At 42.4% G+C, this 11,965-nt stretch overlaps 1 protein-coding gene across 10 annotated transcripts in view; it reads left to right on the plus strand.

Moving 5' to 3' along the window:
- Positions 1 to 8,177: 8,177 nt before the first annotated feature.
- Positions 8,178 to 11,965, plus strand: part of LOC147748173 (E3 ubiquitin-protein ligase TRIM38-like) — a 229,320-nt gene continuing 225,532 nt past the window's right edge. For all 10 annotated transcript variants that reach the window (XM_086959081.1, XM_086959083.1, XM_086959084.1 and 7 more), the window contains exon 1: positions 8,178 to 8,328. In XM_086959081.1, coding sequence (XP_086815207.1) covers positions 8,321 to 8,328 — 8 coding nt within the window. In that variant the 5' untranslated portion in view covers positions 8,178 to 8,320. The remainder of the gene's footprint in view (positions 8,329 to 11,965) is intronic.

The raw sequence follows: 11,965 nt of genomic DNA on the forward strand, positions 1-11,965 counted from the left end.
TTACCAAACGCTATTAAAACTAATATTTTCCCTACACTATAGGCCTTGCTCCGCTCGTTTCAGTCTCCTCCTATCATCTGCTACAGTCAGCGCCTGGACGCCCCTTTGCGGGGTCAGCTGTGCGCTCTACAAAACATATAACATAACATAACAAGGTATTCACAGGGGCCTGAAGACCAATTGTGGAATCATTTTTAGGGAATAAGCACTGGCACAGGGGACCTGATTGGCAGGGACCCTGTGCACTACAATCAAAACCACATCAATGTCAGGTAAAAAGTGGGGGCTAACCATGTCGAAAGAGACACTTCCTCACACTCATTCTGTGCTTTCAGCACTTTACTGGGATCCACACTGGTGTAAATCTTTTCATCAAATCTTCTCTTGTTTTTTCAGAATCCTCAGTGGTACTACAATTCCATTTGAGACAAAATTATTCTCCATAGATTATATTTCTTTTAAGTGGAGTTAGTGATAGCTTCTAGTGTGGATAACACTATTCATTGCTGTGAGCTTCCTAAAAACGTGATGTCAGTAATTTGCTGTCCCCTATGTCCACTTTAAGGTCTAGGAAGTCTTCACTTGTTTGACTGTAGTTAATAATGTGCTTAATGTTCAAAGTATTGGTATTGAACTGTGAGACACATTTTGAAATCATTCAGAATGCCATTACATAAAATAAATAGATTTCCTGTCTAACATTTACAAATCGTCACAATGGGTAGGTGCCCTAGATAGATTGTATCTCTGAACACCTACTCCCACCAGCCCAGGAACAAATTTGCATAGCCAGGGGTGAATCATGTGCACATCACAGTACCTCTTAGTGGCTTACATTTTTTTTTTTAAAGAAATAGGTTTTCAGTTAGCTAAATTTCAATCATATGAAACAATATTTTAGTGTGTTTGTATAATTAAATAAGCCTGACACTGAAAAGATCCGCACAGGTCATAATCCCATCTTGATGGTAAATTCTTTTACATACACTGTTAACATCTAAGGTAAGCGCATAACTGCCAAGATCCATGAGTAGGCAATGTGTCTTAATGAAAAAATCTGCATTGTCCTTCAGGTATCATAAAAGGGATTCATCTAAAGGGAAATTAAAATAGTCTAAATAGATGAAAATATTTTGGAATAGAGTATTGATAAAGGAGACTATGGATCTGCCTGGCGGATAAATCATATCTTTGTGGATTTTCAGTGATAAAAACAAATTTGGAATACTGGGATGGTTGATCTTTAGTCTTTATCCAACAGCGAATCTTAGTTTATCTTATATCTTTGTCTCCTTCCAGATCTCTCTCCCAGTAGGACGCTGCCTAACACCATTGTACTTATTTGGAAAATCTAATCCTCTGGTGTAGTATACAAAGTCAGTATTGCCGAAATGTGAGCTTTGGGGAGAGTACTGCCATGAGGAATCAGTTGTATATCTACTGATTAAAAATCAGAATTAGACCTTGATTTAGAACTTGAAATACTGGCAAATGTAACAGGAACTGAATTCAATGATTCCTTTCCAGTGTCCAGTGATATTGTGGAATGGATAAACTGCTTGAGAAGGAAGGGAGCAAAGAAAATAATAAAAAAGACAGTGTTGTCAAAGACAAAGAAGCGCAGAAAAGGCAGGTCAACACCAGAAAAAAATGTCCAGTCTTCTGCCACAAAGGAAAGTAATTTGAACTAATCCTCCATTTAAAAAGAACAACAAAAAAACTATATTGTGGATTCCTCTGCAGTGTGAGAACTTTCTGTAAAGTACACTTTCACATACAGTTATTTGTGAGGACGTTTTCAATGCCTGGCACTACACACCAGCACCATGGACCATGTGCCATTGTCCATGCTTTGCTTCTGTAAAATGGGAGGCACAGAGTATTGGTTTCAAGGTGCAAGCACAGAGAGAGTGGTTTGTGTAATAAGCAAGAACTTAGAGGTGACTGACCAATAAAACAAAGGGTTTTCCTTGAAGCTAGAAGACGATGAATAAAGGTTTGAGGCTCCGGAAGATCAATGTGGTACAAGGAAAAATATAACTGATGTGTCATTGAGAAAGCTACAAAGAAAAAGTGATAATCTTGAAAATAGTTCTAGAAGATCTAATTTATGATTTATTGGGATTCCAGAGGGGGAGGAACATAATGGTTCTATCGAGATTGTTTTGAGTAAACTCATCAAGGAGTCAATCTTTCCTGAATCTTCTGGATCAAGAAAGGAATTTCACTATTGCAGAATGCACAGGATCTCCTCGCAAGAAGCAAACCCCTTCCAGAACAAATGTAGCATATGTCTGGCCTACTGGATTAAATAGCACATTTTAGAAAAACTAGAGCTAGTAGGTCATTTAACTCTTGTACGGACTTCTTTGAAACTAGCATTTGAAATGGTACAAAGGAGAAATGGCATGAGAGCTCTTGTAAAATAATTTAAAGCAGAGGGGGTACAGGTAGAGACTACACAACAGTAAAATGTACAGGTCTTGTGGCAGGGAGAATTTAAGGTCCTGGATGGCATATCTGTTGAACAAGCTTTCTTAACAGAAATCTATGCCATTAAGAAGGAATGATTTTAATGAGTGTCAGTGAGGTTTGTTGTGGTGTAAATGTACTGAGTCGGGAGGAAGATGGAATGATGTAGAAATTTGAAAATATTAGCAGTCAGTAACAAATAAATGGCCAGTCCTGCCAGACTCAGGCTCCTCAGAGGGGGAGAGGGGAGGGAGTAGCAGAGGTAGAGACAGAGAGGATGGGGATTGTTTCTGTGGGCAGCAAAAAACATTTGAAAGGTAGCAAAAAGGTTTCAATAGTGATAACATATATTAAGAAATGAACATCATAAAACTGTATCAATGAATGTAAATGTGCTGAAAAAAATTTATAAGTTTTGCACATTCTCTTCTCTATTTGACCAACTAAGTGCAGTAATAGTTCTTCTTCAAGAAACTCTAAGCGTTTTCCCAGAAACTAGCAAGATTGGGTAAACAGTGGGCTGTTTGGATAAGCTGACATTCTTTGGATTATTAAAAGCGTGGGTGTAGCTCACACAGAAAAGTACTCTGAAATGGTATACCAACGATAGAAGACTGAAGGACCACATTGAAATTTGTGATCGGTATTGAGAGGGTATACTACAAATGATGTGGGGAGATGACAAAACGTATGGATGAATGGGGTCAATTTACGCACATCTTATAAACATCATTTCAAATCATTGGCCCTAAATCTCAAGAAACATGGACTGTTATGGTGGGCAGCTCATTGTTCATCTTTTTCTTGCTTTTAGTGGTATTTTCATATGGAATGTGTTTTGTATGATAGAATTACGGTAATGTTGTCTATTTTGTGTGTATGCTTCTACAAATAAAAAAAATGAAAACCCTCAATCCCATGCTCTCAAGAAAATACTCCATACTTGGCATGTATTCAAGGCCACCAAAACACATCTAGCAATGAAGCAGTGAGCGTGTGAAAATTCTATTTAAAATTGGGAGACATATATGGCCTTCAGCAGACCAGACCACAAACAGTAAACCTCCACAGAACAATAACAATATAACTGTCAAAAAGAAGCCCACCTGGCCTTCACCATCCCAAATTACCCACTGCCACTATACGATTGTCACTTACTCCTCACAGGACTATGCTAGTCTAGGCCCTTCAGTAACATCAAGTAAAACAAATAATTCCAAAAACATGAAAACAAATTGATGCTACCTTCCTTCCCTCACATATTAGCCCCTCAAAAATACATATTTTCCAAGGAACTGAACAGAATATATTGGATTTTCCCAAAAATGGGTGATGCAACAGAGATTGTAGACAAAGGATGATTCAAGCTTATCTTCCTATATTCAAATCCAAAACAGCCATGGAGGCAACAAAGAACATGGAGTAGTCTTCAGAACAGGAAGAGAAAGTTGTATGGTAGTCTCATGCGCCATGGCCTGACCCTACTAAAAAAAATAAAGAAATCTGAAAAAAAGAAATTTGTTAGAATGTCATATTTGCACAAAAATATCCACTTAAAATGAATTTAGCTCAATAGCCTAGAGGGGACACAAGGATGCCTTATACATTCAGTCAAGCCATTCCCATATTACGAGACGTGACATAATGGCGTAGCTTTGAGAATTTTGTCTCATAAGCATAATGCAAAATGCCCAATTCTTGTAAACAAACTTTGCCTGCGTAGTACTTCCAGAGTCTGTACAGCCAGTCAGGAATATACAAGAGTATCTGGGGAAAAAAAACACTATTGACTTCCGGGAAGAGGGTGATAGGTGTATGAAGGTCACTCCAACTCCAACCACCAGATGTGATGTAAATGCAACTTCAGAAATCTTGGGATTGAAAAACAGCAAGTCTTCCTGGTTCAGGGTTGTTGGGGAGAGAAAGAAAATGGTGATTGGAAGATCCATTGAGGAACACAGTAGAGGTGAATGGAGGAGCATGAGAAGGGAAAGTGAGGATGGAGAGCAGATGAGAAGATGAGACGAAGTCCAGAGGAGCAGGAGAGGCAGAAGATATGACTGTGAACAGAGGTGAGGAGGAGAAAAAGATTGGAGGTGCTGCTGATGTGGAAGATGGGATGGATAGCAGATGAGGGGAGGAAAGGAAAACTGGAGTTGTAGGACAGGTTGGAGATGTGAAGAAGGGTGGAAGATGAAGAGGAAGAGAAAGCCTGGGGAACAGGAGGCTAGAAGCAAAGGACTTTTAAAAGGGGATGTGATGACAGGGAGAAGCCAGGCAAAGGTTCTAACCTCATGACACAGTTGTCATCTCCATAGGGGGTCAGCATCTTTTATTGCCAGGTCTTGAGGATGGAACTGTGGTGACAAGCGAGTAGTAGAAAAGTGGTGGACTTGGGTGACTACTGTCAAATACTGATATTTTATTGCACAGGAATGCATTTATAAGAGAGGAAAGAATTGCTGTTAGATAATAAACTTACTCACAGCACCAGAGTTGCTATTTGAAAAGAAAATATCCTAAACAGCACTGTGTTTTGTTGGTTGCAGAGAAAAAACATGTTCTAAAGTGCGGCTGGCTAGTGAAGGGAAATCTCCAACATGGCGGTAATTGATGAAGAGATATTCTTCCCACAACTCTTCGGTGAATGGTTTTTGTTTCTCTGAGGAGGGGAAGGCCTTTCTCTAGGATAAGCAGGTAATTCTCTTTTTCTCTGAAAACAATCAGTGAATTCTGTGAGGTCTCACAACCATGCTTAATGCATTCAAAATAAAATTTGGGGAAAGAATAAAAGTGTAATGACCACCCATAGTGCAAGTAGTAAAGGAACACATATGCCCCTAAACCTTTGTGGTAGCCACTCTGTACACAATTAAACATTTATGGTTTGGGCACAGAGTAGGTGCACCATGCTAAGAGGTGATGATTCAATACATAATTTCTCGAATAGGGCTGACCACCAGGAATACCTAGGTAGAGAAGACTATGGGCATGTAGTGTTAGGTCTGTTGGAAAAGGGATTCCTATCAAAAACATTGTCAACACGTCCCTACCACACCTTCTGTGTCACACCTTGCTTTGCAATCCGTGTGTGATGAGAGACAAAGTCTCCAGCCAGAATCCTCAGTTTCTGAGTCTTCAAAGGCATCTTTGGATACTTACCAACCAAGGTCTGGAATCCATCAGCACCCAGGTTGTGGACCTCCGTGGCTTCCAGCATCATCCAATCAGGAAAGGGTCACTAGAAAGAGGAAAATATATATTTATTTTTTTTCAAAGTTGTAAGGAAAATAATTTTAAAGAGTGCACCATTCTTCAAAGGGCAACCAATGGTGGGAAACACTAGCCAAAGTAGAGGGCTTTCTAGATATCTGCAGTTCTATATTGACTGTTGCCGAACATCCTAACTGTTGGAGCCCAGATCGCTCAACCTCCAAACCATCTGACGTAACCTTACCAGGAAGGAATGGTAATCGGGCTCAACAAGGGAAGATGCTCCACGTGAACACACATTGGAGACCCCACTGCTAACATGAGGAGAAAAGACAAACAGGGGCATCTGGACAAGTGAGGTGCCACTAAAATCAATGACACCCTCTCCTCCTGAATCTTCTACAGCTTCCTCCGGAGAAAGAGAATCAGTGGAAACACATTCAACATGCCCATTTGTAAATGGAAAGATAGAGCATCTATTCCTCTCTGCCCGAGCCTATGATACGAAGAGGGAAAGAAAAGTTTTACTTCTGTATGCAAAAAGGTCGAATCAGGGCGATACCTTATGCCACAAACTAGCTGAAATACTACTTAACCCCTTCCACGCTGATGACGAGCTGGGCTCGTCATGGCGTAGCCTCCTCGCGCGCTGATGACGAGCCCAGCTCGTCACGCAACATGCGATTTTGGAAATCTCAGCGTGCGAGCGGAATTCCGCTAGCGCGCATGAGGTTAATGAAGTATGAAGAGCATGGAGAGGGAAATGCACTTCAGGCGATAATCCTGAAGCTTTTCCATCTGAGTGAGGTAAACTCCTTTCAGAGAAACTAGATATCTTTACATCTAGAAACACAGACCGTGTGCTGTGTCTGCATCCACCTCCCTTGATGGTTAACATATGCCTGAGCCACCAGGTCGTTCCTAGAACTTACTGACCCAAGACCATATGGGCGAATGAAAGAAGACCATGCCAAATTGCTGTCAGCTCTTGTCGGTTGAGGGACTGTGTTGAATTCTCCCCCAAAATAGCCAGTCACTCCAGGTGCAAAGCAAAAGTGTAGGGTATTATAGGGGCACCTGGATCAGGATGTGGTTGTTCACCAAAAACAAATTTCTTGAGTCATGGTTTTGTGAGCCTCATAATCCTCCTACCAAGGACACCAATGGTTTAGGAGAAACTGGACCTAGGATTTCAACTGAAGATGGCCCCAAGGCACTGCCCCGGTAGTGGCAGCCAGTAGGCCTTGTACTCGCAGCTATAACCTGTCGGACACATTGAGCAAAGAACTTCTAACAAGGTTGCAGAGCCATGGCCTTGTCCACTGAAAGAGGTACAGTCCCCACCAGCATCCGCCGGAACAAAGTCCAAGTAAAGTTTAAGTCATTGAGAATTAAGATCACATTCAATTTAGAAGTCTCCTGGAGCTGGGGACAACTTCACACATCCTTGACATATCTTGAACAGTTTTAGGGAGATCAGAGGCACAAACTAGTTGTTGAGGAAGGAAAGGTCCTATCCTTATAATGTAGTATTGCCCCCACTGGAACTACTGCCTTGTTGATTACCCTTGGAGATGTTGTCCCATAAGTGGTCTTTTATTCTTTGATTCATAAAAGTTCAAGTAATGATTTATAAATCCATCACATTTCAGGTACATTTAAAGAAATAGTTCTTTATGCATAATCTTTTCATACAATATATATACGTCATAATCCTGAAAACAGCCAACACGTGACTAAAGAAGAGTCGTTTTTTGTATTATCACGGCATACCGCTTTTGAGTGGTCAGTTTTAAAGATAACAATTAATAGTTCCCTCCCCAAAAAAAGAATCAGGAGATTGGTTCGTCTAAAGTTCTTTGCGCGGCTTAAGGATTCTGAGATATCGGAATACCTAAGCCACACATCGGAGTTTAGATGACCCGATCAAGATCTCAGAGTCCTTAAATCATAGCCAAACTTTAGACTGTCCGATCTGCTGATTCCTCTTTTGTACAGCATAAATTGGGAGATAGCAATATCTGTTATTTACAGCATGAGATGCTGTATAAAAAACGTGTTAGTGGAGTCAGTTACACCCAACAGCAAGGTGAGTGAGGAAGGGGCGGCTAGTAGGTGGGTGAATATTAAGAGGCAGTCTCACCTGCCACAGGTGGGGGAGCTGAGCCAGTATGCCACTATAAAACCAAGACTACAAGCCCCAGAATGCAAAGAAAACAACCTGGAGTGGAAAAGCTGACACAAGAGCCTGGGAAACGTGGCAGTTCATTCCGATTTTAATTTACCTCATCTGGCTGTATTCTTGTTAAGTGCCCATTGTTGTCTTCCAGCTCCAGCACACAAATGAGTTGAGTAATATTATACGGGCAATTTATTTAATGCACTTTGCAGGCCTGGGTCTGTTTGCTCGGTTACTTGGTTCTCGCCAGGTGCGTGCTTCTTTTTGGCATCATTCCAAGCTCCCATCCTCTCGGTCACGCCTTCCAGAATTTTCCGCCCACGCCGCCACGCCCAGCGCCGCGCGTATTTAAATACGGCTCCGGCTCCATCCAGCAGGTAGTGCCAAATCAGCAGGAACAACAGGTGCACAGCCGGAACTCCAATCTGTTTCTGCAATCAAGAGCAGCTGTACTCAATGGGCAGGTGAGGCATGGTACCGCGAGGTGAATGTGTGTCTCTGTGGAGCAAGGGACATTGCATCTCTCAGAATCAGTTTACATTTGCAGTCATCTGCCCGAATCCCAGGACCATCGTCAAGTCGAATATAAGCCACCTTCATTCAGAGATCAGTGAATAACAAGGGTGCAGGTCCAAACTGTACCTGTGTAGCTGCTTGTCGTCTTGCTAGGATTTGTTTGCAAGACGGGCTTTCCAAAATCAATCCGCATTGAGTACGTTGTTTTTTTTTTTGCAGTTTTACTTAGCGCGAAATCGCTCGACCCGAAAGTATTGAAGCGCTTTTTTTATGAGCACTGGTTATATTACACAGGGATACGTTCGTTTTTTGGTAGGCACGGGGAGATCATAGGATATTGAGCCGACGACGAGACTCGAACCTGGTTCCCTCGTTCCAAAGTCCGCACCTCTGAGAGGTAACCCATATCCTCTGCTCTCAATGAGTGCAATAAAGGCTACCACCTCATCCAGAATGCACTGAAGAGCGGGGTAGAACACTAGTACCCTATGCAAAAACTGCAGTGGCGAATAAGATGGCAACTCTTTTTGCTCTGTTTTTCAGTTTTTGAAATGGAGCGAACACGTGCTGCTCTGGTCTATATTACAGAGGTCTTTTGCACCTGGGCAAAATATAAGGATATTGATTCTGTAGCTATAAAACAAGTGTGAAGCCTACGTAAGATACGGCTGATTCTTTATAAATTGTTTTATGTGTGTTGTGTTCGGGAGCTTTTAACATTGAATTTCCACAGTTTTTTGAAGATATGCACAACGGAGGCCATTGCCCGCACATTTCATGGACTCCCTGGTTAAGTGATTGGGACAGTCGGAAGTCCCAATGTTAGAAAAAGTGTTCATGAAATAGATTCATGTTGAATTTCACAGTCGGGCGTGCAGGATTGGCAGAAGCTTAGGGGCAAATTTACAAGGGGTTTGCGCAACCGGACCGTCACTTTTACTGACGTACCGGTGGAGCACTGCCGTGCAATATATTTACAAAGCGGCAATAAACCACTTTGCGTGGCTTCACGCCGCTTTGTCAATATCATCCCCTTTCACGCAGGTATCTGTTTGAAAGAGGTGTGCAATGAGTGTTGCTGCGGGCGTTCCACTGCTACACCCTTCGATTTACGCCTCCTTGTAAATCTGGGGCTGCGCCAAAAACGAACGCATGCAATAACAGGTGTTAGAATGGTGCTACGAGGAGAAATACTTTTATTACCCTCAATTTAGCTTTTTCTATTCTGCAGCACACATAGAAAGAGCAAAATGCCATTAACGATTGTTTATGTGCAGGAAGGTGCCACTTGCCGCACATAAACTATCATTAAAAAATGACGATTTGCTACTTCTATAGAAGTAACAAATCACCATTATTGATTGTTTATGTGCAGGAAGGGGCACCTTTCTGCACATAAGCAATCATTCCCTGCAACGCAGGCACCCTTGCACTATGGCACAAGGGTGTCTGCGTTGGCGTTAGGCAGTTATTTTGAGCATCAACGCAGAGGGAAACGCAGGGGTGCACCGCATTGTTGTAAATAGAGCACATCCCAGCGTTTTGAAAATGGAGGAGCTTGCCGCTGCAAAATTTGCGACAGCTCTGTGCTCCGTCATTTCCTTGTAATCATGCCCCTTAGTGTGCCTGCCCAGCCTGTCTAATATCCGCTCTTGCGCTCACAGGCTATTGACAGAAGTTGACGGAAGAATCCGTCTTGTGTCTGTCCTTACTTCCCCTGACCACGTCTGCTTCCCCGTCTCATTTAACCTGTCTCTAGTGATATCTGATATTGTCTCCCTGTCTCAGCTCTCTAGACGTCACCTATATCTCGCTTACCTCCTTTTTACTCCATCTACCTCTTTCACAAGCTGACCTCTTTCTCGATCACTCATAGCTTTTCTTATATCTCTACCACCTCTCTCTAGCTTAACTCTCTCACTACCTTACTCCTCTCTCTGAACCCTACTGCTGGTTCCATCTCACCTCTGTACCTCTCCAATCTACTTCACCTCGCTCGGTCTCATCTCTCTACATCGCCTCTTCATTTCTTTTGCCCATATCTCTATATCTGATTGTGCTATACCTCTCTCAACCCTCCATCTACCTCACCACACTCTACTTCACCACTAACTCATCCCTCCTTCTACCTCACGACTAACTCATACCTCCCTCTACCTCATCACACTCTAACTCACCGCTAACTCATCCCTCTCTCTACCTCATCACACTCTACCCCATCCCTCTCTCTACCTCATCACACTCTACCTCACCACCAAGTAATCCCTCTCTTTACCTCACCACTAACTCATCCCTCTCTACCTCATCACACTTTACCTCACCACTAACTCATCCCTCTCTCTACCTCATCACACTCTACCTCATCCCTCTCTCTACCTCATCACACTCTACCTCACCACTAACTCATCCCTCTCTATCTCATCACACTTTACCTCACCACTAACTCATCCTTTTCTTTACCTCACATATTTCACTACCTCCTCTTTCTCAACCCCACCTTTCTCTCACTATCTAATTTATTAATGTACATTGTCATTCCTCTGCTGCCTCACTTCTCCACCACCCTGCTCATTTCTCCATCTGTTTTCTCTCACCAGCTTACACCTTTCTTGCAACCACTGCCTCTCTCTCTCTGCTAAAACCTACTCTCTTCACCCTCTCTAAGTAATCTTATCCTCCTATCCCTTTTTACATCTCTCACTTTCTACCTCACAACACCCTCATAACCTCTATATCACTCGCCTAATTTTCTACCTCCCATTTGTCTCGCTGCTTTATCTTGTTTTTTCTGTGCCTCATATCTTTTCTCCCCTTTATCCCTCGCGTCATACATTTCCCTATGACTGTCTTTAACTAGCCTGCCTTTCTTGGCCCCTTTTCATTTTGCTCGTCTCAACCTCCCCATCTTCCCTCTACCTTTCATCTCTCTATCCATTCCTCACTGCCTTAACTTTCTACCTGACTGCAGATACGTCTTTGATGCTACCTCCCCCTAAAACACCTCTTTTTCTACCTTACCTTTATCTCTACCTCACTCACTCTTCAAACCACGACACCCCTTTCCCTCTCTCAACATTACCCTTTTCCTGTCTATAGCGCTGTACCTCACTCTAAAACCTTTACTATCTACCTCTCCTTCCCCCCCCTATTTCTTCCTTTCTACCTCTCTGCGTCTTTCTTTCTGGCTACTGCATCTTTCTCTATTTACATTCCATCCCTGTCGTATCCCTCACTTTACCTTCCTTGTACTGCTCTGTCCTTCTGTGTCCTGCCCCTCCGATGTCTGTTATTATGCAGTCGGAGGTCCTGGCCTTTCCAGAGAAGTCTACACATGGAGAGAAGAGGATGGGGGAAGGAAATGAAGGCGCAAACTATCAGATTGCACCCAGTGGAATGGTGAAAATCCTCAGATCACTGCTTTGTTTTCCATGTTGTAGCGAGAAACCCATTGGTAAAATAGATTTCTTCGAGTTTATGTATGAATATTTATTCGGCAATTAAAGTTACAATTTCAAACAGTGTGCACGTGTCTTAATTTGATAAAATGCGCTAGTCCACTAAACATCTACCTATTCACCCTTACCA

The sequence above is a fragment of the Lissotriton vulgaris genome, chromosome 1_1 (genome assembly GCF_964263255.1).
Source record: "Lissotriton vulgaris chromosome 1_1, aLisVul1.2, whole genome shotgun sequence".
NCBI classification, from domain to species: Eukaryota; Metazoa; Chordata; class Amphibia; order Caudata; family Salamandridae; genus Lissotriton; species Lissotriton vulgaris.